Source organism: Strongylocentrotus purpuratus, unplaced genomic scaffold (genome assembly GCF_000002235.5).
Source record: "Strongylocentrotus purpuratus isolate Spur 01 unplaced genomic scaffold, Spur_5.0 spur5_scaffold_3, whole genome shotgun sequence".
Taxonomy (NCBI): domain Eukaryota; kingdom Metazoa; phylum Echinodermata; class Echinoidea; order Camarodonta; family Strongylocentrotidae; genus Strongylocentrotus; species Strongylocentrotus purpuratus.
The window spans coordinates 36,934,548-36,958,971 of NW_022145609.1; the positions used below are offsets into that span (position 1 = coordinate 36,934,548).

The window sequence follows — 24,424 nt, forward strand, 5'->3', positions numbered from 1 at the left end:
ATCAACATCAGATGTATTATACATATTTTGAAAATTCAAGGTACTGAAATTACTATTAAATAATTGAAAACCAGAGTCAGTTATATTGCGTTTATAAAATACTCTTTCGGAATTCACTGGTTTATTCCAAGAGAGAGTGGCAAATATAGGTAAATGGTCTGTTATATCAGTCAATAGAATACCAATTTTTAAAAATTTTCATGTACTGTATTTGAAAAAATATTATCTATAAGAGTTGCACTTTCCTTAGTAATTCTAGTCGGATTATAAATAATTGGGAAAAAACAATGAGATGCCATTAGTTCGGTAAAGTCATTTACATAAAGGCACACATCCATTTTCATTAAATCAATATTGTAATCGCCCATAAGATAACAGTCTTTATTTTCTTTTTGGAGGTTGGATAACACTGTATAGATATTATTGATGAACATTCCAACCGATTGATTAGGCGGTCTATACATAGCTCCGATTAAAATATTTTTGTCACTCTCTCTTGGAATTTCAATAAAGATCATCTCATATTGTTTGTTTACCACAGTAAGATCAGAACGATGAAAATATTTTTAATTATTGTGTATCAGAATTCCTACACCTCCTCCACGACCTTCAACTCTGCCACAGTTTACATAAGAATAATTTGGAGGAACAAATAATGAAAAATTTTCATCCTGATTTATCCAAGTTTCAGTTAGACCTATCACGTCAAATGTGACTGACAGAGAAGTTATGTAATCAAATATATTTTCATAATTCTTCCTTAGGCTACGACAGTTAAAATGTATAAATGTTAATGAAGTCTTTGAGTCAACTTCATTCATAAACTCATTGAATTGATCTTCTAGAAGGTATGGTGTACTATCCTCTTTGCAGAAATCAGATAAAGGCATTAGAAAAAGTACCACCCACTATACATGTATATTACAGCTATATAAATAATGGTTAAAAAATGTACCAACCACAAGAATAGGTTATGGCACACAAGATTGATACATGTACCATCACAACAACAATAATAAACAACACCCCACGGTATCTTCAACAGCTAAGAGAAAGAACAAAAAAAAATTACAAAAAATTACAAAAATTACAAAAAATTACAAAAATTACACACAACCAAGGAATTATAAAAAGGTCTTTATAAAAAAGATTAAAATATTTTACTTAAGTTAATAAAAAGTAAAGTCTCATTGACAAAGACTAGAATACATTAGATTAATACAACTATGTACACAATAACAAATATAAATCAGTATGAAAAATACAGCAAGTGAAATGTCATTGTCAGGAATCTTGACACTATCATAAACAGTGAAAAAAATAAACATATTACCGGCAAGTGAGGAAAGAGAACTACCACAGAAGTTTCGGGAGAGTGTTTAGAAAGATGAGTTTACGGATACCGCTAGTACCGCTAGTAATCCATGGCAAGTCTTGTTTCTGTTTGAGCATCTTGTGGGGGACGAATGTTTGAATACCCCCTTCAATTCCACTCTTGAAGAGTTGCCACAGGTCATGGACTGATGCACTGGATGACTTGCTACATATGTAGTCTGCCACATGTTGCATGAGTACTGCAAAGCCCTCCCAGTCTGCTTTCTTGTACATAAGAACTTTCCTCTTTGGCTGGTATCTTCCTGGGGGTGACATGTCTATATCAGCAACTGGACAGTTGTGATCCGAGATACCAGGCACTACCTTCACAGAGTTAACCAAGGTTGGATTGCTGATAAGTATCAAGTCAATAGTGTTCGCTTGTCGAGTAGGCTCTTTGACAAGTTGGGTAAGACCGTGATCTTACCCAACTTATTATGGTATTCCACAAGACTAACCACAAGAATAACCTTAATCTACAAGTCTTGACGAATATTTAAGTCCAAATTGTTGCCCTCTCAACAGGAACGGCTATGACTGATAATAATACCCCGCAGGACCTCAGTCTTTGAACTTAGACTTCCGCTTGTCGTGTCAAAATCGTGTGACGTATCTGAAAGAAGAAGAAAAGTCGGTGTTATTGCATTAAGTAATGAAATAGACATCATTTTTAAAGGACCAGAATGAATCACACAATGCCACATTACATGAAGACATGTCAAGGATACTTGATGGTTATTTGTTCCCTTTGTTGTTATCATTTCATCACATGTTTATCAATATCTTCTCATGCTGTCCCCTCGTTATGTACTTGCTTGTTCTTAACAGGTGTTGATTTTTGTCTATGTATCATCATGGTATAGTACACATGCATATCCAAAGGAAATAACGCTTTATCGCTATGCAAGGGTAACAGTGTACATGTGTAACCATGTGGAGGACATGATATGCTCAAAGTTTCCAGAAGCTTACACAGATCTTTGTAGCGAATCTAAAGGTAGGTGGTTTCCTCGCTCAATGTGTTCTCTCGGTGTTTTTGGCGAATACCGCCCTGCATCTTCGTTGGCATCTAATCTTTTCATTTGCCGCATCTGGTCTGTCATCACCATTCGTTTGTGGTAGGGGTAATGCAGATGTTGTCCTCCGTATCTGGGGGATGATGCTTTTGAACTGTTAAGTCTGTTGCTCGTTTCAGGCGAAGAAGAGGTTGCAACGTCATGCGAAAATGTCTGACCCTCTGAGTTGGAAGTCGGACCTTTGCTTCTGGATGTCCTGGGACTTGCACCATTCTCACCACTGGTCCTTGTGTAGTTGAGATACAAGGGATGGTTTCGTTGCTCGACTTTCTCCGATTCGTCAAACAAGTGGCCTCCGTTACGTTTCAGATACGGGTATTCTCTCTAAGTAAGAAAGCAAAGTTTGAGGAAAAATATGACTTGACCGAAGTGTACCGTGTGTAAATATATTTGAAAATGTCATTGTCTAAATCTTGTGTACGAAGCTACTGGATTACCACAACATTAGATTGATACATTTGGTATTTGTCGTAAACTCTAGTACATAGACTTGTGATACATGTTCAGACGGCGATATCTATTGAATCCTTTAATAATGTAAATCGTATTCATAGGAAATGAGTCAAATCACATAACTTTTTTTTCAATTTTAACTAAACTTCTGTGAAGTACGGCCAATTCATATTGATTGGTCATTCTAGATCTGGTTATTACACTGTTATAAATATCAATGTCAAATAAATTTGTAAACAGTCAAACACTGTCTATAAAAAGCCACTGAAGTGACTAGACAGGTCCTACAACGCATATTTCTTTCTTAAGGGAGACAAATTGCATGGCCACTGTAGACCAGCAGCCTTTGTAGAAAAATAGCCACCAAGACATGTTAGACCGAACTTGTGTATGAAAATGGTTAATATTTACATTGTGAGATTCGGCAATGGTCGAGTTGTAAACGCTTTTCTCCTCGTATGACTGCCTCCATTTGGTTCTAACGTAGGACCGTTTGCATACTATAGGTAAACACAGCATCATGAGCCCGAATACAATCCCAAAGACTATCCCGACAGCAATGTACACATAGTTTCTAGGTAAAGCAGCACCTGTAACAGAGAAAAAAAACGCAGTACAGTGTATTGCTTCCCCGTTTAGGGGAGTTGGCTCGATCGGTAAAGCGTGTGCCTGTTGAACGAAAGATCGTGGGTTCGAATCCACGTACCCTTCCCCTGTTTCATATACACAGGCTAAGAGCTGATATATCAGTCAGTTCATACCAATAATGAGAGGTGTGATACAAGGTTGTGTGTTGTCACCAGGGTCCTGTATTACAAAGAGTTGATATCAATCGCAACTATGTACATAAGAGATATGAGATTGCAAACTTGCGATTGATTGGAGGACTTACGATTGAATTTGATCAATCGCAACTCTTTGTAAGACGGGGCCCAGATCTCTTTAACATTAACAGTGAAAGATTATGAGATCGATCAAGGATCACAATGGTGTTAAGGTTGGAGGTCAAAATATAAACAACCTTCGCTATGCAGACGATACAGTTTTAGCAGCAGAATCCAAAGAAAATCTGCAGGTAATTTTAAAGTAATGTGGTAACAAAAAGTATGAATAAATGCTTGGATTTAAACAACGAGAAAAAGAGTGTATGATAATATCGAAAAAAGACCGAAAAACCCCCATGAAAAAAAAGTAAAGGGGAAACAATGAAGTAAACTTACAATCTCTAATTTATTTATGTAGCCTCTGTCCTTTTGTAAGCTCTTAATTTTCAAACACTTACACCCGTAGACAAAAACGAACCAGATTTATGACTTTAAGACAAGGATTTTGGTTTTCATGAAATCTTTTTTATTTTTCATTACGGATTCATTCTTATAAACCATCAGATGTTAAAATTATTCATGAAATAAAGAAAATAAATGGAATGGCAAAGGATACATTTAATTAGATGGAATCCCTATGAAAAATAAGTACCTTATTATGGAAACTAAAATCCGTAGACCATGGACAAATAAATAACGAATGTGTCAAGATACTTGTTTTAACGTATTTGCATTGGTATTTAATGAAACAAGAATAAGTGTGCAAAAACGTGACTTACCGGGATTAGCAGCTTCAGAATAATCTTAATGGATTCAAAAGAGAAAGAGAGAGAACTTGTAAACTTAGAGCTGTTAAATATAAATAGAAGTCACTGAAAACTTCATGAACTTGATATAACATCAAAACATCAAAACCTCCCTCTGTTCCAACGTGTACGGCACGGTAAGGGTTTATGAAGATTCGTACAATTTCTTAAAGGTTTGAACTGTTTCAATATATCTTGCTCTTGAAAAATATCAAATCACTACTAAGCAGATTACTGAGCTATTTCTCAGATGGTTTTGGGCATACATTATGCTGGTTCTTTGAATATTCTTAGCAAATTAAACGCTTAAAAATTCTATCCAGCCACCAGCATATTGGTCAATCATTCAACATGAATGAATAGATATAAATCATGAATTATTATTATTATTATTATTATTATTTATTCGACCATAAAAACACATTCAGCATGTACAGTGTATATAGGTGTATACAGAGTGAAATAGGAAAAATACAAAGTAAGATAAAGAAGGAATAGCATGTGGGTCAGGGTGCACAAAAGCGAAATTCTTCCCTGTTGCCCGGGGCATGTGCACCCTCACATGCCATTCCGAGACATAATAGAATATATTGCAAGGTTCACATTATATAAGTATACAAAATAATTACAAACAATCATTCAGAAAATCATGATTAAATTAAATTTCGATAAATGCATTAAGAGGATATGAAGCTGCAATGAATAGAGTGCTTTAAGATTTGTATGCAGAAAAAACTTAAAACTTAAAATAACCAGAACACAATTAACATAAATCGTCATTATTCAATTGATCCAACGATGTCTCATTCAAAGAAATTCTAATTAAAAAGAAAAAAGAAGAGATGTGTAATTGTTCAAGGTAAATCTGACCAGCAATTTCTTGTATATAACAAAAATATACATATGAATAGAGCGTAAATATTGTTTTGGGCTATACAATCAAGGAAATTATAAAACGTCATGTACCACAATAATGTACAATTTTTGCAGAAATTAAAGGTGCAATAAGCATTAGGATTGATAATCATTCACAAAATATTGAGTAGGGCCTATGGTGTTATCATTTAAGAAGAGTGGCATAATGTGGATATGAAGCTATCAATGTGGACCATTGTTCCAGGTTCAATTAATATAATCATTGTATCATTGAAAGAAAAGAAGAAAAAAAATTAAACAAGTAACATTCTGAATCCAGTGTTTCAATAAGTTCTTGGATATTGATAAACAATGATTATTAAAGAAAAGGAGGAATCCCCCACTCTCAGTGAGGAAGCCCCTCTCAGTTTGAAAATTAGTTAGAATCGAGAAGGGACCGCTTCATAGAGAGTAGAAAGGATGAAAGTGAGGAGACCACCGATGCATCCCTAACCTCTAACGGTAATTCATCCCATACCCGAGGAAATCTCCGGGAAGCGGACAGGAACAGGGCCTGTGTTCGTGATTGCTGATGAATGAAGGACAGTGTAAAGAGGCGTCTCTTGCTAATGGCTATGTTTTCTATTAGTGTTTCACAGTCACAACAAAAGTACAGACATTTGAAGGTAAATGAACATAAAAGATAATCTCTACGAGCTGACAAGGTAGACCAGTTGAGAACCCTTAACCTTTCTTCATACGGCATTTCTCCTCTTCTCTGTTTAAGAGCAACGCGCGTTGCTATACGTTGGATTCTTTCTAATTGTTGTGTTTGTTTTAGGGTATTGGGATGCCATGCAGGGATGCCATATTCAAGTATTGGCAGTACCAAGGCCTTGTAGAGGGCAAATATAGCAGAGGTGGACGAACCACGGGCTACAACTCTTATAATTCATTAAAAAAAAACGATTGCAACTACTTTCCAGAAATAAACTCATGGATAACTTCAATACCCTATTGCATTATTCACAGCAAACATTCGGATTGTGTAACGGATCATCATTATTATTGTAATGTAAGTACCTATCAAATGATGATAGACAAGGCTGTTGACATTTCTTTCAGTTTATATTTCGAAAGTCTTTGCGGGTCGTGTTATATTGTTTACTAACTTGGAAAACAGAAACGGCCCGGAAGTACATTGGGGAAGAGGTCACGATAGCCCGAGAAACATTCACATGTAAATCCACCTGCCATGTTGTGGTCCATGCAATTTGCGTTTGACGAACAATCATTTAGCTCGGGATCCGAACATTCGTCCATTACCACAACTGCAAATAATGTGATATTAATCAAGGTGATGATGATATTAATAATAATAATAATAACAATCAAAAATAAATAATGATAATAATAAGATTGATAACAATAGCAATACGTCAAACCGTATTAGCCCTTAACAATTCGACAGACTGGCCCAGATACCTGGAACTCTTTCCCTATTGAGATTCGAAATCTAAGTCGACAAACTCTTTTCAAAAAGCTGTTAAACGTATGCTATTAAGTTTGAATGAACATCTCTTGCTTCACTCTTCATCTTGTATTCATGATTGGAATTTCGTTAAACTGCTATCAGCCATGGCCTGGAATCATTAACCTTATTATCATACTGAAAGATGTTATTGTATTTAGAAACCAGGGTTCTATCCCTATTCCTATCTTTCATAATAGCCAACGTATGAAGCACCGTGTGCAGCGCTTTATAAGTACACGGAAGAGCGCTTTATCAAATAACTTTCGTTTTGGATAGGATTGCATCCTCCGCTAAAAGACCCGAATGTGTTAAATAAATCAATCATCAATATACATTATGAAAAGAAAATCGATCAGACCTTGTAACAGGGTTGCATTAGAATCCGCCAAGAAGGTGGTACTCCCTGAAGAATCGAATATCCCTCCATTACTTTCCAAGTGCTGCCGTATAAATACGCTCAGCTCATTGGCAAGTTCTTCCGGGTTAGAATCCGTCGCGACGAGGAGCTCGTATGTGAATATCAAGCTGCCATTCCTAATACTGGTTATTGTGACGTCATCAGGGATGACGTTAGCCATAGAAAAGGTAGACATTATCTAGGAATAGTATAAAAGAAAATTAAAAATGGATGTCAGGTAAGAGTTTTCAGTGGAATTTCAGGGCCAGATCAAGGGGCGCGCGTGGGAAGCGCACGCCCCCTTCCCCCTTTTTTCTTTTTGAAAAAAGCAGGAAAAAAACTAAATGCATAAATACTCAGTTTACGCATTCAGAACAGCCTCAGAATGTACCATATAGCACATTAGGATTCAAAATTGTTTGGACCACACGCAGTAAAGGCTACGCGCTTCGCGCTAGCAATTCCATACATTTACCCCCCCCCCCCCCCCTCTTTTGGAAAATCCTGGATCCGCCACTGATTTTGTTTGAATTTATTTTAGCTCACTGCTTAGAAAACTTGTGCATGCATGTAAGTAAGCAACCAGGGGACAAACGGCTTTACACCATATCCGAGGGATTTGGTACTGTCTAACCATGGACCTACATGGTCTAACCATCGACGTGGTTTCTAACCCAGACCTCCCAGTTACGAGACTACTTTTCAACCCCTGATTTCTCCCACTTGCTATAATGTGTTTTTTTTTATCTATAACATTTCATCTAATTGTTATTTTAACTGTCAAACGCGCGTCTGAAAAAATGTGTAAAAGGCTCGGTTAATATCAAACATAATACTGTATAATTTTTCCCATTCTGTATACATTTCCATGACTTGGTATTACCTGTTCTACTAATGGTGCAGCAATTTCCTGGAACTCTGAGCTACTCGTGTTTCCCAGTGCATCTGAATAAACGGCCTCGGAACCGTTGAAATTTAATACTCTAATCGTTCCTTCCATAATTACAGCATCTGATTGAGAAATAGGTACAGCAAGAAAATTAGCGAATATAGACCAAATATGGAAAGCTATTTTCTCCCCCCCCCCCTTTTTTTCCCCCTCTTTCTCTCCCTCTCTCTCTCTCTCTCTCTCTCTTGCTCTCTCACTCCCTCTGTGTCTCCCTTCTGTAATCACTATGCCATAGATGATATGAAATCTATCAGTATGTGCACAATTTGGGGCTACTATATTACATTTTTTCAAGAAAAACAGATATGGTATTATAGATGTAGTTCTGTTTTAGAGAGACACAGAGATGTAGCCACTAACGTGGCTATTGGCGTAGCTATGGGGCGCAGATCCCACCCAACCCCCAAACATTTCCCATATCCCCCCCCCCCCTAACTAGTGACATCTACCGATTAAGACGGGTGCCCCTTAATGTGTGGATCCAAGCCATGCCATGTATAGACTTGGCTATAAAAGCAAATGTATTCTAATTATCAAGTTGGGTGGTTTAAGAGAGATTAAATATATTACAAAAATCATATTTATCGTCCGTATCTTTAATTTAATGTAGAGGGGAGGAGACTCCGGAAATATTAACATTATTAGGAAGGGTAGATTTGATCGCAATGATACGTTTATTTTTTTCATCAAGTTCATCCAAGATTTTTATATTTTTATGTGATATTAGGAAATTTGTACTTTCGCTTTTATTATTATACACTTGTTAAGCACTTTAGCCCATCAAAGAACGTTTATTTTTCATGCAAAATTTGATTGTGACAAATTCACTTTTACGTTTTCCATAGTCTTTAGGTGGAATGGTGTCAAAAAGTCAAGTCTCTTATGGAATTTATTGCAACTCATTATGGCAGCTTCCGAATCGTTTGAAGTTCAATATGGACGCTTTTTAATCGCAATCTTACTGCCACTTGCCTGCGTCCCCCCCCCCCCCCGCCATCATTTTTCATAATATCGTACCTACCAAGGCACTGATTAGTGTCGGTATCTCTAGCCTTTCCTGGGGCGCAGTTACAGGTGGATATTCCGCTTTCGGTTTCGATAGTACATTTTTCAGTAGTAGCACAGCTACCTCCACATGGATCTAAAAATAACAAAATATGAATTGTATATCAACCGAGGGCTCTTCAATTTTAATTATAAGTTTAACAACCCCGCCCCATAACAATTACGCATTCATTATTCATTTAATCACCGACTGGACATTCAATGATACACAGTTGGAAGTATTCTTCTCAAGAGGGCAAACAAGAGGTATTCAGGAAGCACCTCCATCACTTTGGCTGTGATTATTCTCAAATGCTCAAAGTTAGACTCCTCCATGTTTACAAGATCTGTGGATATTTGGGGTCACTTTTACCTTGTGTTTTACTATGAACTGGTCAATTGAGGTGAATTAAGATCCGCTTTTAACATAAAACGTACCCGAGCAGATCCCTTGTGTTGTACGAGTACCCATGACACAGAGGCACGTCACATTAGCTCCGCAATACTCGCCCTCGCCACAGACCTGGGAACCACACGTCTCTATGAAAGGAAAGTACTGTGGATGCAGCTATTACATTTTCATCATCAGATTACTTATATCAAACATACTAGAGGATAACGATATTTCCATTCTTAATCCCACTACTACTGTGTGGGCTATTGTGAAAGAACCCATGCATTGTTTGAAAGATTTGGTAACCCAGAACTAAAACTCTTTTTTCAGGTATAATTTGCGGTAACTTTTTTCACCGAGTGCATTCACAAATACACAGAGAGAATTTCAAGCAAATTAATTCTTAAATTATTTTTTTCCCATGTAACCGGATGTTGTTCATCATCATCATCTCTAGGGCAATTATTTTTCATTAGCTTTTGATAATTCCCTTATCAAAATATCATGGGTTTGGCCTCTCATTGATGTTCTTCCTTGAAATCTTGCCAATGTGAGATTATCAACATCTCAAGGTAAAAATCAAAGCCTTAATTAACAAAATCATTGTTACCTAGGCACTGAGAAACATCACCTTCTTGTTGCCCAGAGCTGGTATATATAAAATATAATTGAGGGCCCAACATTGCTGTTCTTGTTAGAGATTTTGCCAAATGAGCTAGATTATCAACACCTCTTAAATCACAAACATCCATTCCAGACTGATTTTTACCTCGGCACTGAGGAACACCAGCCTCCAGTTGCCCTGAACTGGTACAGCTGATAATTGCCGGTTGGGTCACCTCGCCGCTTTCACACTCAAACTGGCACAGTGTATCCACAGCCACGCGACCTCCCGAAGGACACTGTGATGATGAGAGCATACTCGAATAGACTGGAATGCTGCACATCACTTCTGTCGTGGTGAGATGGTAAGTTGAAATTCGCAAAATGTTATTCGAACTCTTTTTTTAACATAGGATGGGTATGTAACATTTAAAAGCATTTAACCTTTATTATCGTAAATGTTTCGATGGGGGAAAGGAAAGCAACCTTTCGGTTCAGTGATGATCCTGTCTTTGTGTAAGATTATTAGGATTGTAAGGTGTGTATGATACACCCCAAGAAATACCTATACTTATTATATGGGGTGAGATTTTCTTCAATGTCGTAGCAATAAAACTCCCATTTTACATTTTTGTTCATACAGGCGACTTTTATTCAAATTTACACAACGAGCAAAGCTCTATCCGTTGATTTAATAGGTTTTATGTATGCTACTTCTGCTACTGCAATATGTTACTCAATCATTAAAATGTGATAACCATGCTTAATAGCCAGAACGATGATATTTTCAATCGTTACTTATGTAACTTTCAAATTTATGTCGGATATATTCTACCTCCACAAGTAAGGTCCCTGCCAGAAAAAGTTCCATCAGCGCGGCAAAAGCGTGCTGTATTCCCACTTTCCGGTACCCCAGAAGTACATGAGAATTCACAGGAAGTGCTGTATGTGACTCTTGACCCCTCTCTACAGGTTGTATTTACCGAAACGGCAGTCGTTGGAACCTCGCACATCACACCTACAAAAGTGATCATAGTGTTTTAAGAAATCGTGTACCTTCCACTCCAAAATTTGTTGGTGATCAATACTTAATCACTTTACAAAACAATTGGCAAACATGATAAGAAGATGTCTTCATGAGATTTATTCCAGTTACAAGTTCAAATACCCCTTCGTTGGTTCTTTGTAAGATCTAAATAGCACAGAAGTGTTTTTTTCAGAAACTGTCCTACTGTTTCATCAGGTATTATATAACGTTATAACATTTTGTTTGATTGTTGATCCATATATTTCAGTCTTTAATATATAAATCCAAACCCCTAGTGGCAAATACAAAATACGAATACAAATTTTCACATAGCAAAATCAACCAAACATACTTGTACAATTTGGCAAATCGGTGGATAAAGCTCCATTTTCTGTGCAAGACAACGAGGTGGATCCAAATAGATTATACCCAGTATCACAGGCGAAAGAACAAGTGGTGCTGTAGTCTGTGGCGGATCCCGCAGCACAGTGGTCTTCAACTGAACGAAGATGTGACGGGAAGTCGGTAGGTAGGGAACATGTAACAACTGCGATAAGGCAAAGATATACACAAATCATGTTTAAATACACATATAAATGAATAGGTGTACAATAATAAATATACATATACAAAGATGTATGAAGATATATATACATGAATCCAAACATCATTTGAAACTCTAATGAAAACTGCATATGTTGTGAATAGATATTGTGTGAACGGAGAAATATTCCAACTAGACTCAAAAGACTAGACTAAATGAATTCAATGCATCGTGTTAACAGGGTCTTTGGTAACTCTTGGGGAAATATAAACAATGCAAGAATAAAAGAGACAATAGTATTTGCGCAGCCATATTAAAGTACCCCGCTGCTATCCTCTATTTTTGGAAATTGTTGCAAAGGTTGAACAAATTTCTCAACCGGGACTCAAACCCGGGTCTGTGGCTTAGAACGCTGATGCCTCAGCAAATACATCCTTTAGATGTGTCAGTAGCTCTGGCAATACTAGATTTAATTATCACTTATAATCAACTTGCAGAAGAAAGCTATTTGATTTGAACACGGCAACTCTTTTGTTTTGTGCATCCGTTCATCAAAACTTTTAGCGAAATTGTAATTACCTGTGCAATTTGGAAGGTCCGTCGACAACGCTCCATTTTCTGTACAAGATATCGACGTAGAATCTGAAGTGTTGTATCCAATATCACAGGCAAACGAACATGTCGAATCATATTCTATTGTAGATCCAGATGTACAGTCATTGTTCAGTGAACTGAGATGTGACGGCAAGGCATCAGGAATGGAACACGTTACAACTATGAAACAAGAATTTAAAAATAAAAACATAAATATTGGATGTAACCACTTCCATCTTAGGTAAAGAAGAAAACTTAATGTTAGACCCCAAGGCAGCCTCAGCGAAGGTGACTGAGACATTAACTTAACTTTTTTTTTTTTTTCAAATAAATCTTTATTCAGATAAAATCATGGATAACATCGTAATACATAAATATTCATAACAAAGCACTTAATCACATGTCTAAATGAGGTCAAATCAAATTATATCTCTATTTACTTGATAGCAAATTTTAAATTAGTAATTGTCTTCTTCCACTTAATAATATTCAAATTCGTTGTCTTAGTTTTGTTTTCCTCTACTTCTATTTTGTATTTCAACATAAACAAAAAATATTTGCTTATTATTCTCGTTACTACATTTTTATTAAATTGATTTCCTACACTCGCTTTATAGATTGCAAATAAAGCATAATGAAGTATTAAATCAATATCTGTAACATTTTCTTTTGCGTCATGAAAACCATATACAACACAAATGGGTGAGAATTTGAAATCTTTACAGAAGGAGTTACATAATAATATTTCAATAACGTTCTAAAATCGGTAAATATTTTCGCATTCAAAAAATACATGTATAATAGTACCAGGTTTATAACAGTAATAACACAAATTGTTTTCTTTGATTTTCCATTCGAATAAATTAACAGGTGTTGGTAAAATATTATACATAAATTTAAATTTGAATTGTATCAAATAATTATCACGAGCATATTTTAATTTAAATAACCATAAAGAATCCCACTTAATAGTAAAATTTGTCTGTAAGGTTTTGTTCCGGAAGTCTACCGCCCTAGATGGTTTTTGGATTAATTTTATGAGTTCCGTATATTTTTTTTTCACAGTAATAGAGTGCATTGAAAATTCAAAACTATTCAAGTTCAAATTAGAGTATATAACTGATTTACGTTTGTAATCGTTGAAATCATAAACTTGTTCGCCATATTGTATGATTGGCCTCCATCTTTGTTGTATTGCGGTTCTTATTTTGGCATATCCACTCAACCATCTACCATCATAATAGATAAGTTTATCTTTCAGTTCTTTGACTGTCAAAAATCTATTTCCTATCACTATATCCCCTAAAAATAATATACCCGATTTTATCAAATTTTTATACAACAGTGCTTTTCCTTTAAATTTGATATCACAATTTAACCAAATCATTTCTTTTGTAACACTTCGATAGGTGTGGTGTATATCTTTTACATAATTAACTTGCTTTACCGTAAACCATGTACAAAGTAAGTCACAATAAAAATCAGGTATTTTCCCTCTGTAAAAAGTCACATATTTTGGTAAACATTTACAGTTCATAATAATATCAATCCCTCCCAGTTTTTCAATCCAATAGTCAAAAAAAATTATCCACTTCTCTTTCTTTTCTTGGAGTTCTTAAAGTTCGTAAAGACATAAATTGCGTACACATGTCAACCATATTCATGCCTCCATTTTGAAGAGTATTTATCATGTTTTCCTTTTTCACTTTTGCTCTATTACCCCATAAAAAATTATAAAATAACTTTTCATACGCTTTTATCCATTCCATAGGGCATGATAAAACTTGAGCTGTATAAATCAATTTTGAAATAACAAGGCTTTTTAAGATAATTACTTTCCCTTTAAATGTCAAGTTCCTCCGTTTCCAAGAATTTAAAAGCTGTTGTATTTTAATGAATCTTTCTTGAGACCAATTCATATTCACACTCAAAGATTTATTCTTACTGAAGTATATACCCAGAGATTTAACATAAGTATCACACCAACTGATATTTTTTATTGTCTCTGAAGGAGAAGTTTTGCCCAACCATATTGCTTTAGTTGTATTCGTATTTAAATGTATTCCTGATACCCTTTCAAAAATTGCAATCACATTTATTACCTTCCTTCCGGATTTAACGTCTTGTACAAAAATTGTCATATCATCAGCCAGTTGAGCTACCTTAATTTCTGTTTTGTGTCTTCCAATAGTAATACCTTTAATATTTACATTCTGTCTTATTTTGTTGCTTAAAACTTCGACACTCAGGATAAAAAGTAGGGCAGACAGGGGACAACCTTGCCTTATGCCTCTAGATGGTTTAATATTGCCAGTAAACCATCCATTTACTGTAACTGATAAGCTTGGATTTGAATATAACAATGCAATCCATTGCCGAAAGATTGCCTAAAACCATATAACTGCAAACACTTGTCAATGTATATCCATTCCAACGAGTCGAAAGCTTTTCTAAAATCTGTGAAAATAATTGCCCCATCTTTAGCCGTTAAATGATGGTAGTTAACCACGTCTTGAACTAGTCTAGCATTATAAATACCGCTTCTACCCTTTAAATAGCCTACTTGATCTTCATTAATATGTCTGCTAACACATTTTGTAATCTTTTGGTCAAAACCATCGCTAATATCTTGTAGTCTATATTTAAAAGGGTTATTGGTCTCCAATTTTCAGGTTCCTGTTTATCTCCACCTTTAAACAATAAAGTAATAACGCCTTTCCTTTGTGAATAACTTAAGTGTCCTTTCTCAAAAGACTCGTTCAAACTATGAAGAACCAGATCGTTTACTTCTGACCAAAATTCTTTATAAAATTCTACGCTTAAACCGTCGAACCCTGGTGCTTTATCAGGTTTCATACTTGTTATCGCTTCAGTAATCTCTTCCATTGTAACGAGCCCTTCGCATGCATCTGCTTCGTGTCTATTTAGACGTGGTATTTCTACTTCTGTCATGTATGAATCTATTAATTCTTCATTACACTCATTTGACCTATAGATTCTTGAGTAAAAATTCTCAATAAACTTTAAGATTTTGTCCTTGTCGTACTCCAACTTTCCCCCAATCCTCAAACAAGAGATTGATCGTTTTGCACCGTTTCTTGTTTCTAAGCCTAAAAAATATTTGGAATTACTTTCCCCTTCTACAAACAGAGTTACCCTTGCTCTAACTCTAGCATCATCACATAAATATTTGTAATACGCATTTAACTCTATTTTTACACTAGTCAACTCTTCTTCTCGTTTTCTTCCGTTGCATACTTGATCGTGCAATCTTTCAAATTTATTTTCTAACTCAAATAAAACTTTCCTTTCATTTAATTTAATTTTTTTTGCAAACATAATAGTATAAACACGAATCTTTAATTTACACATGTCCCACACAAACTGCGAACTAGTGTCAGACTCTGTCCTATGTTAAAATGTCACGTTCCGGATAACATTTCTAACACCAATTTTATATTCCTCATTCTTTAACAGGGAGTTGTTAAACTTCCAATACGATGGTCCTCTGGAGACGCCAGATATCATAATCTCTATGGTAATAGCACAATGATCTGGACACATAGATATAGGTTTTATACATGTGCGCTGTACAAATTCCTTAAAGGTACTTTGCATTATCCAAAACACAATTCTCGACGCCATTTTTAAATGAGTATTTCGATATGTAAATTGTTTTATATCTCTATGCATTTTTCTCCAAATATCAATCATACCATATTTTTTCAGTAACTTTATATATTCTTTAGGTTGTTTGTAAACTGTTCTACATCCGATAGTATCAAACGACGCATCGTCAACACAATTAAAGTCACCACCAATAATCAATGCATAGGAATCTAATTTGTCAACATTTCTTATACATCTAGATAGACGTTCATAAAACACATCTTTGTTCTTTTTTTCAGTTGGTGCATAGACATTAATCAACAACATTTTTCTCTCTCCTGCTTCTATTTCAACCACTATAACTCTACCGTCATTTGATAGGTGAATTAATCTGGTATGAAATGACACGTTCTTCTTTATGAGGATTACAACACCCCTGCTATGCTTCGTTCCAAACGAGTGAAAAGTTTTACCTCCCCATTCTTCATCAATTTTTTTTTTTATTTCTTCTGTCAAAAATGTTTCCTGTAATAAAATTACATTTGACTTTTGTCTAACAAGAAATTGAAACAACATATTTCTTTTTTGCTTATTTCTTAGCCCTCTCACATTCAGAGAAAAGAGATTTAAACAATTAACACCTTCGATCATTGATATAATATCTCAAAGTTGTTATAAACTGATTTGTAACCAGGCTTCTCCTTCGTTTCTTCGATTTTCTTCTGATGAGTATAGTTACCTGAACTATTTTTTGTTTGAACCCTTTCTTCTCCTTTTTCTTTCTTGTCGATCTTTACACTTCTTATCTTTGTCGCTCTCCGCATTTTCAACGCATGCCAATGATGGTATTAGGAGATACTACCTTAGATAGTGTGAGATAAATCTCCTCCCCTGTAGGCTGGTTCCGCTCCGCATTTGGGATGTCTGACTGACGCATGAACACGGGCTTCGAACCGGGGTCTCTCCGGGCTTGTATGTCGGCCGTCGTTTTCTCAGCATACGTGTTATTCACCTCCTTCCCTAATCCATCCCTATCTCTTCCATCGCTTCTCACCTGACTTTCAACGTCCGCTGGTTTTCCCATTTGTATATCCATCCTAATGATGAAGAACTGTTTTTCCAAGATAACGTTTCCGATAATGTGAAATTTTAGCTTCCAAACAGAGAGTTAATTTCTGCGATCGTAACCGTATGAAATAGCCCATTAATTATAGAAGACATAATCTTTTCCCTTTTTCATTAACTTAACATGATGTTTGAAACTTGATAACCATTACGTCATTCCTGAATCCAAGTACAGAAAGACAAATTTAAAAATTGTTGTTTAGGTCGAGACAAAACTTTTGTCTCTAAAATCAATTTTCATATTTCTAAGAGAAGGTTATGTTATTACCTTCACAGTTAGGGAGATCATCGGATAGAGCTCCACTTTCTGTACAAGATATCGACGTAGAATCGGAAGTACTGTATCCAGTATCACAGGCAAAGGAACATGTTGTACCATATTCTATTGTAGAACTGGATGTACAGCCATTGTTCAGTGAACTGAGATGTGACGGCAAGGCATCCGGAATGGAACACGTCACAACTATAAAACGAGAATGACAGAGTAAAAGCATTAGTATTGGATGTAACCACATTCATCTTTGGTAACTAAGGAACCTAAATGATGTTTGACACTTGAAACATGTTTGCCATCACGTCATTGTTGAATCCGAGCACAGGTTTTAAAAAATCTTGTTTTGGTCGAGGCTAAATTTTTATCTCTAATCTTTTTTAACATATTTCTAAGAAATGGTTATGTACTTACCTTCACAATTTGGCAGATCGGCGGATAGAGCTCCACTTTCCGTACAAGACATCGACATAGAATCTGAACTTCTGTATCCAGTATCACAGGCAAAGGAACATATTGTATTATATTCCACGATAGATCCAGACGAACATTCATTGTTCATCGGGATCACATGTGGCGGGAAGGCGTCAGGAATGGAACACGTCACAACTATGAAACAAGAATGACAAATCAAAACCATAAATATTGTGCGAGGACAATAATCTTACTTTAAATATACAATGTCCCTTTTGCAGCCAACTTCCAATTCTGTAGAACTTTGCAGGAATTATGAATATGTCATGTAAGTCCTATCTGTGAAAGTTAAACGTTATCAGTGTCCTAATATTCAAATTATACAAGGAAACGCGTTTACATGTTAGACTTCACTGTCAGACACTAGTGAGTGAGTGACTTGCTTTTTTTCTTCTTTGGTAATAACATACATAAAATGAACTGTTAAGGGTACATGAGCATTTGTCTACGTCAATAACCCACTTCTTGTAATGGCCAAAATTAAACTGATTGAATCTTTGCGTAGCATAAAACGTACGACCATTCGGTACAATGGTCTGAAAATAAGACTATTACTTACTGGCTCTATAGCTCATAAGTCGATTCGACAACTAATAGTCGTTATTTTCCCACTTAAAGAAATTTTCAAGCCCCCTTTTTTTTAAAGAAAGTTCTAAATTAGTATTATCTTTCAAATGCCGTTTGGATTTTACCTTTTCGGTTTTTTTGGCCTGCAAATGGGACATAGTACCTTTAAAGAAGAACTGAATATTGACACGATGTCCGAAACATCATGTTTTTCATCACGTCACTGCCCAATCTGTAGACAAAAGACCTCTGGGGAAAGCATATCTTAAAGCAGAAAAATCTATTAGGTCACAGCGAATATTTTTTTGTGTGAATGTAATTATCAAGACACGTAACGAATATATAAATTACCTGCACAGTTAGGGAGATCGGCGGATAGAGCTCCACTTTCTGTACAAGATATCGACGTAGAATCTGAAATAGTGTATCCAGTATCACAGACAAAGGAACATGTCGTACCGTACACAATGGTAGATCGAGAAGCACAGTCATTGTTCATTGAATTGAGATGAGACGGAAAGGCATCAGGAATGGAACACATCACAACTATAAAACAAAGGTTTAAAAATATTAAAACAAATATTGGATGTAACCACTTTCATCCAAGGAAAAGAAGAATCTTAGTTTTAGACCCAAGGCCACCGCAGCGAATGTGACTGAGACATTAAATTAACATGATGTTTGAAACTTGATTGCCATTACGTCATTCTTGAATCCGAGTGCAGAAAGAAAGATTTAGAATATCTTGTTTTGGTCGAGCCAATACATTTATCTCTAGAACCGACGAACGTATTTCTAAAAAATGGATATGTAGTTACCTGCACAGTTAGGGAGATCAGCGGATAGAGCTCCGCTTTCTGTACAAGATATCGACATAGAATCTGAACTTCTGTATCCAGTATCACAGGCAAAGGAACATATCGAATCATATTCTATTGTAGAACCGGATGTACAGTCATTGTTAATTGGGCTCACATATGGTGGGAAGGAATCAGGAATGGAACACGTCACAACTATGAAACAAGAATGACAAATAAAAAGCATAATCATTGTGCGAGCACAGTCATCGTAATCAAGAGAAAAACTGAATATTGACACGATGTCCGAAACGTCATGTTTTACATCACGTCACTGCTCCATTTGATGAAAGTAGACCTTTAGGGAAAGCATATCATATAGCAGAAGAAAGTGTTTTGGTCAGGGCGAATCCTTGTTTGGGGAATGTGATTATCAACTAGTAACAAATATGTAATTACCTGTGCAATTTGGAAGGTCTGTTGACAACGCTCCATTTTCTGTACAAGATATCGACGTAGAATCTGAACTTCTGTATCCAGTATCACAGGCAAAGGAACATATTGTATTATATTCCACGATAGATCCAGACGAACATTCATTGTTCATCGGGATCACATGTGGCGGGAAGTCGTCAGGAATGGAACACGTCACAACTACGGAACAAGCGTGAAAAAATTAAAGCATAATTAATGTGAGAGGACAGTCCTCTTACTTGTAAAAAAAAACCGAATTTGATCATGGTGTCTGGAACTAGATGTTTTACATCACGTCACTGCTTAATCTGAAAACAGTAGACCTTTGGAGAAAGCATATCACAAGGCAGAGGGAAGCTATTTGGTCACGTTGAATCTATAGTTTTGTGAATATCTAAACTGGAAAAGAATATGTAATCACCTGTGCAATTTGGAAGGTCTGTTGACAACGCTCCACTTTCTGTACAAGATATCGACGTAGAATCTGAAATGTTGTATCCAGTTTCACAGGCAAAGGAACATGTCGAATTATATTCTATTGTAGAACCGGATGTACAGTTTTTGTTCTGTGAACTGAGATGCGACGGCAAGGCATCAGGAATGGAACATGTTACAACTATGAAACAAGAATGAAATATTAAAAGCATAATTATTGTGTGAGCATAGTCATTTTACTTAAATTGAGAACTGAATATTAACATGATGTCCGAAACTTCATGTTTAACATCACGTCACTGCTGAAGCTGAGGACAGTAGATTTTTGAAGAAAGCATATCATATAGCAGAAAAAAAACTTCATGGTCACGGCGATTCTTTTGTTTGATGAATGTGATTATCAAAACTCGTAACAAAGATGTAATTACCTGTGCAATTTGGAAGACCTGTTGACAACGCTCCACTTTCTGTACAAGATATCGATGTAGAATCTAAGGTGTTGTATCCAGTATCACAGGAAAAGGAACAAGTTGAATTATATTCCATGGTAGATTCAGCTGCACAGTCATTGTTAATCGGGCTCACATGTAGCGGGAAGGCGTCAGGAAAGGAGCACGTCACAACTATGGAACAAGCGTGAACAAATTAAAGCATCAATATTGTGTGAGCACAGTCATCGTAATCAAGACAAGAACTGAATATTGACATGATGTCCAAAACGTCATGTTTCGCATCACGTCACTGCCCCATACGATAACGGACGACCCCTGGAGAAAGCGTATCATAAAGCAGAGGAAAGCTTTTTGGTCACGGTGAATCCTTTGTTTTGTGATTAATGAAACTCGTAGCGAAAATGTGATTACCTGTGCAATTTGGAAGGTCTGTCGACAACGTTCCACTTTCTGTACAAGATATCGACGTAGAATCTGAAGTGTTGTATCCAGTATCACAGGTAAAGAAAAACATGGTGACTATTGTTGTGAGTCTCCTGATCCTATTAGCTTCTATTGTGATAATGCCTACAATCACCTACACCAGAGAAGACCTTTTGTCTTTTCAACCCAAGTGTGCTGATCTCAGGATACCACTGAATACCTATCACATACTACAGGACTATGGCATATGTTCAGTGCAACCAACTCATCGTGGACATCGTGTACATCATTCTTCATGTCGTGTTTCTGACTTTAGAAACTTAATATCAGTAGTACCTACTAAACTCTCGGCAAAGATGTGTACATTGAACGCTAGATCAGTAAGGAATAAGACTACCGATATCGTTGAATTTGTACTTGATAATGATTTTGACATCCTCGCGTTGACCGAGACATGGTTGAAGGATGACGATGATGTTTATTTGGGAAACTGTATACCTGAGGGATATACCTTTAATCATAAGGATCGACAAGGAAAAGGAGGAGGTGGTGTCGGACTGTTGTTCAAATCTTCACTGTCGGTCAAGTCAGAAGCTGTACAACATTTCATGTCATTTGAAGCTTATCAAGCCCGAGTTTCATGCCAATCCCGTTCACTTATTCTCCTTGTCATTTATCGCCCAGATATAGTGGAAGAGCAAGGCCAGCGAATACCTTATAGTCTGTTCCTTGAAGAGTTTGCTACCCTACTTGACTCATTTGTTCTTGATCCCTCCGAAGTTGTCCTGACAGGGGACTTCAATGTATGGGTCGACGATTTCAATGACGTACGGGCAAGGCAGTTTATGAACATACTTTCATCCTACGGAATGAAGCAGCTTGTACGAGAAGGGACTCATCTACATGGCCATACACTTGATTTGCTTATTACTCGGGATTCAGCCACTCTTGTTTCTGATGTATCTGTTATCCTTGGAGTATCTGATCACCACGCTGTCCAGTGTAACCTTGATTTAAGAAAGCCGTCTACTTCTCGCAGGACTGTCACAACTCGCCCTCTACGATCAATGAACAGAGAACAATTCCGATCTGGAGTCCATGAATCTTTGTCAGAAATTGACATTGAGGATAGCAGCATCTCTTCGTCTGTCGAAAGATATGATCTCTCTCTCACTAGTCTTCTTGATAAGCTAGCACCTAAAAAGACTAGAAGTGTTATCATCAAACCTTCGAGTCCATGGATGACTGAGAAAATCCATGCTGCTAAGTGCCTTAGAAGACGCCTTGAGCGCAAGTGGAGGCGTACTAGAAGTGAAGAAGACCGCAAATCATATGTGACACAGCGTCAGGTTGTTTCCCAAGAAATTGAAAAGGCAAAAACTGAATACTATTCAGAGTGTGTTGCAGAATGCGAAGGAAACCAAAGACGTCTCTTCACTGTTGTAGACGCTCTGCTGCACCGAAAGAAGGAAACTGTTCTTCCGGATGCTTCTTCTGACCAAATACTGGCTGATAACTTTTGTCATTATTTCTTCAACAAGGTCACTAAGATCCGTGATGACATTGATGCCGAGCTTTCGTCAGGACAGTGTACAGCATTGTGAGTTATCATCTGTTCCAGTTTTGACAGATTTCGCTAAAACTTCTATTAGTGAGATCAAGAGGGTTGTCATGAATTCTCCAACATCATCATGTGAGTTAGATCCAATTCCTACTGCTCTTCTAAAAGAATGCATTGACGACTTTGCACCATATATTACAGACTTTGTTAATAAGTCTCTTCGATGTGCAAGCTTTCCAGCCTCAATGCAACAGGCTCTCGTGAAGCCTCTCTTGAAAAAACCGAATCTTGACAGACAAGACTTTGCAAGTTATCGACCTGTGGCAATCTAAGCTTCCTATCGAAGGTTATCGAACGTATAGTATCCGCTCGTCTTCAGTCCTTCTTGAATGACAATAACCTTCAAGACAACTTCCAATCAGCCTACAGAGAAAAACACAGTGTTGAAACTGCCCTCTTACGAGTGCAAAATGATATCCTCACCGAAATGGATAGTGGAAAAGTAACTGGGCTAATTCTGCTCGATCTGAGTAGTGCATTTGACACGGTCGACCATGTTATACTCCTAGAGAGAATTCAGTCTATGGGCATTGGTGGACAGGCTCACCAGTGGTTAACATCTTATCTCTCAAACAGATCGCAGAGGGTTTGTGTACGCAGTGCTGTCTCTAAGACAGTTCATCTTGGCTTCTCTGTGCCCCAGGGATCGGTACTTGGGCCACAACTCTTCAACATTTACACTCTTCCCCTTCATGATATCATCAAGAGGCATAATCTCAAGCACCATATGTATGCTGATGACACGCAGATATACTTTTCGTGTTCTCCCACACAAGGGGAAGTTGATGCCTGGATTGCTCGTGTTGAAGCCTGCATAAGTGACATTAGGAATGGGATGAAGGAGAATTACTTGAAGCTCAATGACGACAAATCTCAGTTTGTTATGCTGGGTTCCAAGCAGCAACTCGCCAAGTCGGTGACCCCCTATCTGAATATTGGTTCGTCATCAATTACTCCAGTGAAGAAAGTTCGAAATCTTGGAGTTATTTTTGACTCCAATATGACCATGGAGTCACAAGTATCATCAAGTGTTAAACTTGCGATCCACAGTCTCCGCAATCTTCGTGCTATTCGCAAGTATCTCACCACAAAGGCGGCTGAGCAGCTTGTGCATGCATTTGTTACATCCCGCATCGATTGTTGTAACTCTTTACTCTATGGCATCCCTATGTCTCAAGTTAAGCGGCTCCAGGTTGTTCAGAATGCTGCTGCCCGTCTCGTGACATATACACGCAAGTTCGCCCACATCACTCCAGTCCTTAAATCCCTGCATTGGCTTCCTGTTGAACATCGTCTCACCTACAAAATCATTCTGATCACATACCGTGCCTTGAAGTTCTCCTCGCCACAGTACATCTCTTCTCTACTTAACTTTCGCAAGCCTGGTCGTTCTGGTCTGCGTTCTGCCAATACATCAACTCTGATCATCCCTAAGACCAGACGATCATGGGGAGATCGAGCATTTGCCTCAGCAGCTCCCCGATTGTGGAACAGTCTCCCTAACACACTTAAGGACTGTAAATCAGTAGATAGTTTCAAGGCCAGCCTGAAAACTTATCTAATGGCCAACTTTAACTAATATCATCTTCTTCCTTTTTTATGTGTAATGTGTAATGTATTGTAAGTAAAATTGTATTTAAGTATATTATGTAGCTCGATCATTGTAAGCGCCTTGAGCACCCTCTGGGTGGATATGTCGCGC

The 24,424-nt window shown here is 36.9% G+C and overlaps 2 protein-coding genes and 1 long non-coding RNA gene across 3 annotated transcripts; 1 reads left to right on the forward strand and 2 right to left on the reverse strand.

Moving 5' to 3' along the window:
- Positions 1-1,876: 1,876 nt before the first annotated feature.
- LOC105443150 (P-selectin-like) lies at positions 1,877-19,061 on the reverse strand. The gene is made up of 16 exons (XM_030995921.1): positions 18,872-19,061; positions 17,894-18,088; positions 17,477-17,671; positions 12,460-12,654; positions 11,689-11,883; positions 11,145-11,327; positions 10,476-10,658; positions 9,751-9,852; positions 9,290-9,409; positions 8,203-8,330; positions 7,281-7,518; positions 6,561-6,719; positions 4,507-4,530; positions 3,315-3,493; positions 2,347-2,774; positions 1,877-1,987 (listed from the first exon to the last, which is right to left on the reverse strand). Exons 1-16 carry the CDS (start codon positions 19,059-19,061, stop codon positions 1,969-1,971), a joined length of 2,733 nt encoding a protein of 910 aa, XP_030851781.1. The 3' UTR covers positions 1,877-1,968.
- Positions 19,062-19,344: 283 nt separating this feature from the next.
- LOC115928847 lies at positions 19,345-20,402 on the reverse strand. The gene is made up of 3 exons (XR_004066250.1): positions 20,213-20,402; positions 19,777-19,971; positions 19,345-19,533 (listed from the first exon to the last, which is right to left on the reverse strand). It is a non-coding gene; the product is annotated as an uncharacterized LOC115928847 (long non-coding RNA).
- A 1,055-nt stretch (positions 20,403-21,457) lies between these two features.
- LOC115928576 lies at positions 21,458-22,705 on the forward strand. Its single transcript, XM_030995922.1, has one exon. The coding sequence runs from the start codon at positions 21,458-21,460 to the stop codon at positions 22,703-22,705; it is 1,248 nt and encodes a 415-aa protein (XP_030851782.1).
- The last annotated feature ends 1,719 nt before the right edge of the window (positions 22,706-24,424 follow it).